General features: G+C 41.8%; 1 protein-coding gene across 1 annotated transcript; it reads right to left on the reverse strand.

Annotated features, from left to right (window-relative positions):
* Positions 1 to 103: 103 nt before the first annotated feature.
* On the reverse strand, positions 104 to 9,186 carry pou1f1 (POU class 1 homeobox 1). The gene is made up of 7 exons (XM_086124204.1): positions 9,051 to 9,186; positions 6,865 to 7,026; positions 5,598 to 5,696; positions 2,437 to 2,700; positions 1,582 to 1,746; positions 1,444 to 1,504; positions 104 to 1,343 (listed from the first exon to the last, which is right to left on the reverse strand). Exons 1-7 carry the CDS (start codon positions 9,184 to 9,186, stop codon positions 1,109 to 1,111), a joined length of 1,122 nt encoding a protein of 373 aa, XP_085980330.1. The 3' UTR covers positions 104 to 1,108.
* Positions 9,187 to 9,439: the final 253 nt, after the last annotated feature.

Consider the following 9,439-nt stretch of genomic DNA (forward strand, 5'->3'; position numbering starts at 1 on the left):
GTACACATTGACCAGGTGAAATTTAATTGAGGGTTGAGGAAAATGTAAACTATACCAAAGAGGATTTGAGTGTCTTCAAAATGATTTCTTATTTATTTCAGTAGTAACATGTTACTCATGCAGGGAACACCTTATGACAGCAGGTGGAGTCCTTGTACCATTTGGCTGTATTTGAATGTTTTAACTTGCAAATGGCATTCGTTAATATGAACTAAAAGGGGCTTAGAATGGGTCACCTGAATACCTTTAACCTTTTAACCAGTTTCCCTGAAAAAAAACATCATTCTATATGCATATACAGAAAAATACATCATTGGAATTAATGTTTTCATGGTTGATTCAGTCAGGCGGAATGTAGAAATGAGAAGAAAAGGATGAAACTATTTTTGAGACAGCCGCAGTATCCTCGCAACATTTTTTTTTTTTAATTCTTCAAGCAAACCTGTTGAAAGATGTGATTTTACGGCAGTTCATCATCAATTCCTGGCGATTTGGTACACAAATGTCTTTGGGCTGTGGTTATGAATTGCAATTTAGACTTTCGTCAAATATGACACGCAAGCTCATTTTTCATTGGGATGACCTCGCATCACCCCGTGAGCAAATGACAGCTATAAGTTTGCTGTGCAGGCACTTGTGAAGCGAACGCGTATTACAACAACCCAAAATATATGAAGCACGGCTCAAATTCGAATTAAGAACACAGTAATTTAGCATCGAATATATTACATCTGAATAAATAATCTGTTGTGTAGTACAACTACGCGTACTGCAGCGCTAATTAGTCAAATCTCTACTCACAAATAGTCATGCATAAACCACTTATGAATTATGCAAATGCACACAAATGTGGTATATAAAACATAAAACAAACATCAATGTCAGCTAAAGTAGATGTTTGTCATCTGACATTTCACCAAAATGTATTTTCATACATGCTAAAACAATGACCTGTGTTTACTAATGAACAAAAGTGCTTATCTACAAAAATATTTTTGTCTTTTCAGCCACCAACTCCTTTAGTGCGAGGGGGGGGGGGCGGAAACATAACGGACAGAACTCACCAACTGTCAAAATAAAAGTGAAATATTAGGAACCCATCCTTGATTTATATCATTGACCGATGCGTTTTAGTCAGCTGTCCGATGCAGTTTGTACTCATTTTGGCCAAGCAGGAGCTGAGGCTGGTTTTGACCCGTTTCTCCCTCTGGCGCCTATTACAGAACCACACTCGGACCACCTCCTTCTCCAGGTGGAGGCCTTTTGCTATCCGGGCTATTTCCTGGGAGGATGGTTTACTTTTTTCCACAAAGCTGTGCTCAAGAGCTTCCTTAGCGCCCAGGCTGCGTTGAGAATCAAGCAGAGAGAGAGAGAGAGAGAAAAAAAGACTTTTAAGAAAGGCAGTCACAAGGCAGATTTAAAAAAAAAAGAAAGTCCTTTTACCTGATAGTTGTCCTCCTCTTCCTCTTTCGCTCATTTATTCCCATTTTATCATTGTTCAGAGCTGAAGGCACGGATGTGAGAGGGAGCTGAATTAGCAAAGTTGATGAAAAAGATGAGAGGAATCGGCGACGGGCTCACCTCGAGCGAGCTCAGCCTCGTCCAACCACTTGGACAGAATGGCCTTTAGTTTGCAGGCGTTCTTGAAGCTCAGCTGCAGGTTCTCAAAGCGGCAGATGGTGGTCTGACTGAACTCTGAACCGTGCACGGCGGCAAGGGCCTCGCCCACGTTGGTCTGAGTGTAGCCTAGCGGAGCAGAGATCGGAAAACGGGACGACGACAGCACATTTCAAATGCAGTGGCGCGTTGTTGCCATACGAAAGTGCACTTAGCTTAATGCTAACGCGACAGCGTTATAATAACACTTGCTAACCTATAAAACTGTTCGAACACAAATGGTGCAGCAACATGTAAACAAACGGTAATTAACTAAATTTATATATTTTTCTTATCCTCTATGAAAAATGACTAATATTACCACAACCTACTCAGCCACTTACAGTAGCTATGATAGTCGTCTTTGTTTGTGTCTGTCGAACTGTATTACACCGCCTCCCATTTTTCTTAGTAAAGACCACTATATTTTGGAGTTTTTATGTGGAAGGGAGGCTGGAATGGATTAATAGCATTTGCATTCATTTTAATTGGGAAAGGTGATTTAAGAGTGAGGTGTCTTAGATTACAAACGTGGCCTCGGAACAAATTCAACTTGTATCTCAAGGCACCACTGTATTTACAGGTATGTACACTTTGTAAACGTACCCCTTGTTGAAACACCTTTTTTTTTTTTCAATGATGGGGGGGCGGGGACGTAAATGACCTCTATCCTATACAGTTCAATTTTTTAAAATTGTTTTGTTTTGAAGGGTGGGGGGGGGGGGGGGGGGATAAGTGGGCGTAACAGAGTAGTGCTGTCCGTGACATGATAATCCTCACCAAGTTTGATCCTCCTTATTTTAAAATCATTGGCAAACATCTCCAGCTCTTGGATCTGTGGAGAGTCCATAGCGGGGGTGTCCTCCAGCTCCCGGATGCTCTTCTTCTGGATGTTAACTTTCATCTCGCCCACCGCAGGGCCCCCGGGGACTTCATCAGTTAGCAGGAGGGCCGAGGGCAGCGAGGAGAAACCGTGACTTAACGCGCAGGAGCTGCCGCTTAGACCGGGATCTGGAAACTTATACAGGCACGGTGTCAGCGAACCTGGACAGAGGGACACAAGAGAAAGGCAAAGTCGGGAAATTTCGATTCGGCGACAGAACGTAATATAATCATTGTGACATGCTTGAAGCGGGGCATTCAGTTGGTCGCGTAAGTCCCAAGTGAAGTCCCAGATTTCAAATGCACTGCTGGTGTGAAGGTTAGACTCATTAAGATACTCGTCACGTGCTGTGATATCAGAAAAATAACTGTAGTCTGATGACTTGATTGGAAATGGCCATGCGGTCTGTTCGTCGTTGCTTAGCAGGACGTGCTAACCAGTCAGCCACCGTGCCGGCACACAAGTGAAAAAGTGACGTGAGAATTGAAGTAGTAGTTCTGTAAGATTGTTTTTTTAATCTGTCACAAAAAGAATTTGAAGCGCATCAATTTGCCGAAAACCACTGCCGCCTGGTGGATGTGCACTTACACTTCATTCTAGCACGGCACACAAAGCAGGCCCCCCAAACTCTTTAAGAACCGATCGACGGTAATGTAAAACTGACAAAATATGGCGTTCCATCAACCACAGATTATAATATTCTACAAGCCCACGGCTGTGTTTTCTTGAATGAGCAGTCTATCTGAATAGAATTCCCCCCCCCCCCCAACATGCATATCGACTTTGCTCTTGTTTCCATCAATTCCCAAAAGAAACTGAGCCCTTTTCCTCTCAAAACTGGACACTCCACCTCAAATTTATGAAGCCGTGACGAGTGAGTTGACTAGAGTGGGCTTTGCCGAGTGTTGTTACTTGCTGCAGGAGATGTGAAAATAGGGAGGTTTAGGAGGCTAACATAAATGGCTGTTCTAAGTGTCATCCTCATCATGTTGGCGAACATTTACCGAACAAACTTCTTCTCACGTTAGTTTATGGGTAAAAAAAAACAGTTTTCAATGTGATTCTGTAATACACAGACCATATTAAAAGCCAGTGAAAGGATGTGCTCATCAACTCCATCGTGTTGGTGTTTGAACGCCTTGTTTCATCAAGGTCGCAGCAATAAGTAATTCCTTTACGCCTCGCTCGTGCGATGATGTTTTTCACCGCCAAGTGAAACTTTAATTTGTTCGAGGCTTCAGAGTCAAAATTTATTACCTGAACTTAAATCCACTTAATGTGTTTGTGACCTCATGCTTCTTTTCAATATCTGCTCGGTCCTTCACTCGCAACATCCATCACATTATTATTGGTAATGAAGTGGGAAGTAAAAAGAGAAAAAAAATGCAGCAGGTGCGCATAACAACTCCTTGGGTCACTTTGCCCTCATTTTCTTTTGAGCTCTTCAGATAATATTTGCCGTCCGTCTCCTCTGTTAAAACGTTGTTACCTCGTTGGCGAATGTTAATACTATTCCGTCCGCTCTACGCGACGACATCATCTGACGTCAACTGAAACTGTCTCGAAATGAAACATTTCGTCTCGTTCTTTCTTTTTTACGTCTCTGAATAATTATTTCGGCAACGCAGAATTAGTCTTTGGTGATTTCCGGTCCCACTGACACTTTGTTAGATCAGATCCGCTGGATCGGAAATTGGAGCTTTCCAAAGATAAACATGCACGGATGTTAATTTAATAATCGTTGACGATTGTGGTTGAAGTACATGCGGCGGTGGAGAACTGCACTGCTTGATACCAATGCATCGTTTGTAATAACTGACTACAAGCGAAGTAACCGTCATTTTACAACACTGCTGTGTTGATTTTTGAATCCCGCCATCAAAGAAACACATTTTTCATCGGTTTCTTTTTAAGATGAGGTCATTTCAGAATCCGCAGGGCTGACTCACAGTAGCCAGCAACACCTACAGCAGTCTGCAGGAACGGAACTGCAAATAGCACATTGTTTGGCAACAATACAAAGACAAATCACTCCAAATGTTTCTTTGGATCTCTGACACGGAAAATTCAATAACCAAATGTTCTGTTTGGTTACGCCGGATGTAACGCATCCAAAATAATTCTGCTCCTTGATATGTCTTAAAATCTCGAATGCTCTGAAATTGATGCAAACATTTTACCTTAAGGCCTTGTTGGATTTTTAACCACAATTTTCAGCTTGATCATCGCCATTTTACATTTCGTGTAAAGACTTGGGAATCTATTTTCATGAGCCGACGTTAGTAATGGCCAATTTAGGATCGTTGATCACACCATTAATGTCTCGATAACGCAGAGTGTGTCAATAATGATCAAAAATTAACCAGTTGTTTTCACTTATTTAAAAAAACAACAAAAACATCCATTCTCTTTTTCATTCTTAACCATTCAAACTTCGGCTGGTTTGCTCAATGCAGTTAGTAAAAAAAGATCGAAAAGGACATTTTTTTAAATGCATTTTCAGTCCTGAGATTTGATTTGATTAATTAAAATGTATTTATTCTCCATGGTCATCAGGTATCTCCACTTCAAATCAAAATGGTGTCATTCATTTGCTTCATTCGAGTGCGAGAAGCCATTGAAGAGCTTTTTTGAAAACCAAGAAAATTACAATCTCCCCGATCCACAAATTTTTTTCATGGTTTCATATATTATAAAACTGAGTCGAGAATGAAGTCCGTTTTGATTTTAGATTGTATGATTTCAAGGTACAAGTATTTTTTAAATGTGATTGTCACGCGTTTAAATTGGCCAAAAGGTACAATTTCATGGAAATAGTGCCATATATTATTGCTGTATTTCATGAGGCAAAGACTAGTTATAAATCACCAAATCGGACAAAAATCGCCACCCTTTGGAACGTTCATCACATTTGCACATGAGAACAGCTAAAACGGTTTAAAAAAAATAGCAAGTGGGGTAGTCTCAAATGAACAGCATAACGCCACTATTGATTGAAATCAGAGCATACAAAGAGGCTGCTCATTTTCGATCACCTGCCGGATTACTGCGTGATTACCTTGCAGCGGGTTTGCCGCGCTCACCATGTTAGGCGGAGGGACGCCGCATGTTTGCAGGATACAAGTCTGAGAAATACTTGCGGAGAGCATCTCCTGAGCTGGAATGAAAAAAAAAGACACAAAGGCATCTTTAGTCCCACTCAAGCCACTCATAATTGAGTTGAAATGACATCGTCATTGTTCCCATGACACTGTGAGATCCATCCAGTCAAGCTGCAGTACCTGAAGCAAACACAAGCAAGCGCGAGGGCGCCGTGTAATCTATGCAAATCCCGAACCGCAGAGGTGTGAGCTCAAATATGCTACAATGTCTACCCTGTTGCCTCTTGGGAGACCATCATGGGTGTATTTAGGCTAATCCAAATCCTTTTTTTTTCTGTTTAATTCTGCAGTTGCAATATCTTTACAGGCCTTTATCGTATTTTCCGCACTATAAGGCGCACCTAAAAGCATTCAATTCTCTCGAAAGCTGACAGTCCGCCTTATATCTCCGATGTGCCTTATATAGGGATCAACACAGTATTCTGATTTCTTGAAAGTACTCATTTAAATGTTCTGTCAAGCGCTTTGTTAAAGCTGCAGCAGTTGTGAAAGCTCTGTTTAAATAATGCTGTATTGTATTGTATTGAATTCACGTTAGCGTAGCTCCATCTAGTGGATGCATCACAAAACCGCAGCCACTATTGTAGCTTCGTTTCTATGGGCCTTATAATGCGGTGTGCCGTATATATGAAAACAGTTTTAAAATAGGCCATTCATTGAAGGTGCGCCTTATACTCCAGGAGCGCCTTATAACGTGGAAAATACGGTATTTCCATTGCACCTTTTGTATGTTCATCATCGGGATAGCGCAGATACTTGAAGCAGTTCAAACACCATCTTGCGTATATTGTGGTGATCAACAAAGTACTTTCAATAGATTTTATCTTCATTCTTGGGGCAATGCGCTTCAGAGATGAAGAGACCAACTTTTTTGAAGAGAGATGCGGAGGTTTTCTTAAACGACAAAAAAAATGCATCTTTTATAATAGTGCAGAAGTCACATTTATTTCTAAATGTCACAATGCTGGCGTATTATTGCGTGAGCCGTTCAAGGTAATGAGCTTCTACTGTGAACAGCGGTAAACAATGCACATTTACCGTCGACCCAAATAGACCGTGCACTGCACTCCAAATACACGATGAAACGAAAACTTCTCTTTCTCCACTTGTCCTTTTTAAAGCTCCATTTTGGACAGATAAGCGAGCCTCACCACGCCAACCCACCTGCCATAATGCCATAGGTGGCTTGCTGGTTGCTGTAATGACACGGCGTGACTGGGTAATGAAGGCTGGGGGGACTGTTGCCAAGAGGGTTTCCCAGGGAGTTTGCGGAGAGTTGCATTTGAGAACGCTTGGACGGTTGACCCAGGGACAGCCCGGATGACACTAAATGAAATAAACAGACAGAAATGAACACATTTCGGGCGGGAGAGAGAAAGAGAGAGAGAGACTTTCTTGTCAGTATGATTACAGTATTAATTTCGCTCAAGCTTTTCCTCCATGTAACTCTCCCCCAAAATAATTTGCACTCCAAGTATGATGATCAACATTAAAATACAGTAGAACAGTCGGCCTAAGTGTTCATTAAAAAAAATGCTTTATTTCAGTTATGTCAGTCTAACCTTAACACTGTGCTTAAATGTAGAAAAATAACAAAGACTGCACTTAGGTAACGATTCGCTTCAAAAGTCAAATAAAAATTGGACCCAAACAAATATTTGAAAACAATTCTTGCATGATTCGTGTGCGTGTGTCCTTTCTGGAATGGATGTTAGCATTACAATGGAAGGTTTCTCTATGTCCACTTTTACTTTGTATTTTGACAACTCCTGTAAATGCTTATGTGAGAATACGACTTGAATATATGTTTGCGCTTCCTTTTAATACTTCATTCATTATTTGTCTAAAAAAAAATAAATAAATCAATGATATTCCAACGTGGCGTGCAATTGCAATACTCTGTTGATGGGGAGCTAAATAAGTTTGACAAAAATAAACTGCCCTCCCAGGTCCTCTTTGATTCACGCTTGTACCAGACAGAAACTTCATAAATGCGCTACAGCATTGCTGAATGAATACGGCGCCGCAGGTGCTAACTCAACGGCGCTCATTTCCGTATCGCACACGGCGATTAACCTATAGTCAAATTTTGCAATACTTAATCGTTAATCCCCTTGTGTTTTATATGCATGCACTATGATAGAAATGGAAGCAAAGCGATTTCTATCATCAGCATGAAAAAAAAAAAAATTACAAAAAATGCTCCCTACCTTGCCTCACCGCCGCGAAAGCAATAACACGTTACAATGCACCGAGACGGCTACACTAGCCTGATTAGATGCAATTTTTTTTGCCCACATTATCCTGATTCCTGCCTTTGTGACAGAGCGCGCAATTGCGGATCGGAAGGAATGTCTTTGTTATGGCGCGGCCTGCTGTATGTTGCATCACTGTGAGGACAAGCAAGCCCACACAGAGACAAATGGTTGTAATGGCAACGCGTCCGTTTCGCATGATGCAAGAACTGTAGCGGGAATTGAGACTACAAAGTCAAATCATTCGCATTGTACAGGAGAGTGACGCCTGCTGCGGTCATCCTCTCCATCAGATTTTCAATCGATGTGTGTGCGGAGTGGTTTATTTTTGTGTTTCTAGTGTGAGAAGCCTTATGGGGGGAAAAAAAGTTTGACTGATTCATTGACCGCATTCCTACAAAATACACACCAAAAAAACAAAAACAAAACGTCTCTGTATGATGCACAACAATTCTGCATGACTACGACTCATAGATTAATCATTGTCAGACGGTATCCATATGAATACTGATATTTTATTAATAATACGGGTACGTTTCAAAAGCACTTTAAACCCTTTTCTTGCACGATAAGCCGTCCACTGAAAGAGTTAATATGCTTACCGAAACACATTTCTAAAACTCGCTGACATTTATTAAGCCAGGTGGAAAATGCTTGTTGCGTTTATTTATTTGTCGTTTCTAAGGTCAAAGTTAGTTGTGTTGACGCCAGCTAGTGATTCCGGCCGGGCCAGCCAGCCGCGGAGCGCAGAAAGACAACAAATGTGAATTCGCGTTTATCCTTCAGAGACGATTTAGAATTTTCAATTCATCGAACAAGTGTGTTTTTGGACTGTGGGGGGAGGAAGCCCGACACGAGAGAACATTTGCTCACATTTTAACTCGCGGTCAAATAACTGTGAGCCAGACGTGCTAACCCGTCAACCACGGTGCCACCACACTAAACGATAATTAATTGCGGCCGGACAACCAAACCCACACGGTAACAAAAGACGTTTTCTACTTTTTGCACGAGTGAGAAAGGATTTAAGCTTCCGTGGTGCTTATGTATTTGGCCGGAAAATGTTGTCGGTAATCCAGCGCGAGGCCCACTTACCTGCGGAGACCATGCTGTGGCCGTGGGAGGTGCTTGGCAGGCAGTCGCCGCCAGAGCTGTGGTGCATGAAAATTGGCAGAGGGGAGTCTCCCGCCAGAGGCGAGAAAGAGTCACCGCCGAATGCCTGAGACGCCATTTTTGGCCTCTTCCAAGTTGTCCGATGCGGTCCACTTGATCTGCTCTCTTAACGTGCCCTTTTCAAGTCATCATCGCCTTGTCCTGCTTCTCTTCCTTTCCGAATCCTTTATTTCATTTTCACTCTGCTCCTTTCTAGTTTGTGTGCTGCTGCATGTTCTTGCACTTTTTCCACCCTCAACTTTTTGGGGGTTTGCTCAATTCTGACAATTTCTTTTATTTACCCCGCCCGCCCCCAAATTTAAAACGCAAAT

The sequence above is a fragment of the Hippocampus guttulatus genome, chromosome 11, assembly GCF_054856545.1.
Source record: "Hippocampus guttulatus isolate MCC_2025c chromosome 11, RoL_Hgut_1.0, whole genome shotgun sequence".
Lineage (NCBI taxonomy): Eukaryota > Metazoa > Chordata > Actinopteri > Syngnathiformes > Syngnathidae > Hippocampus > Hippocampus guttulatus.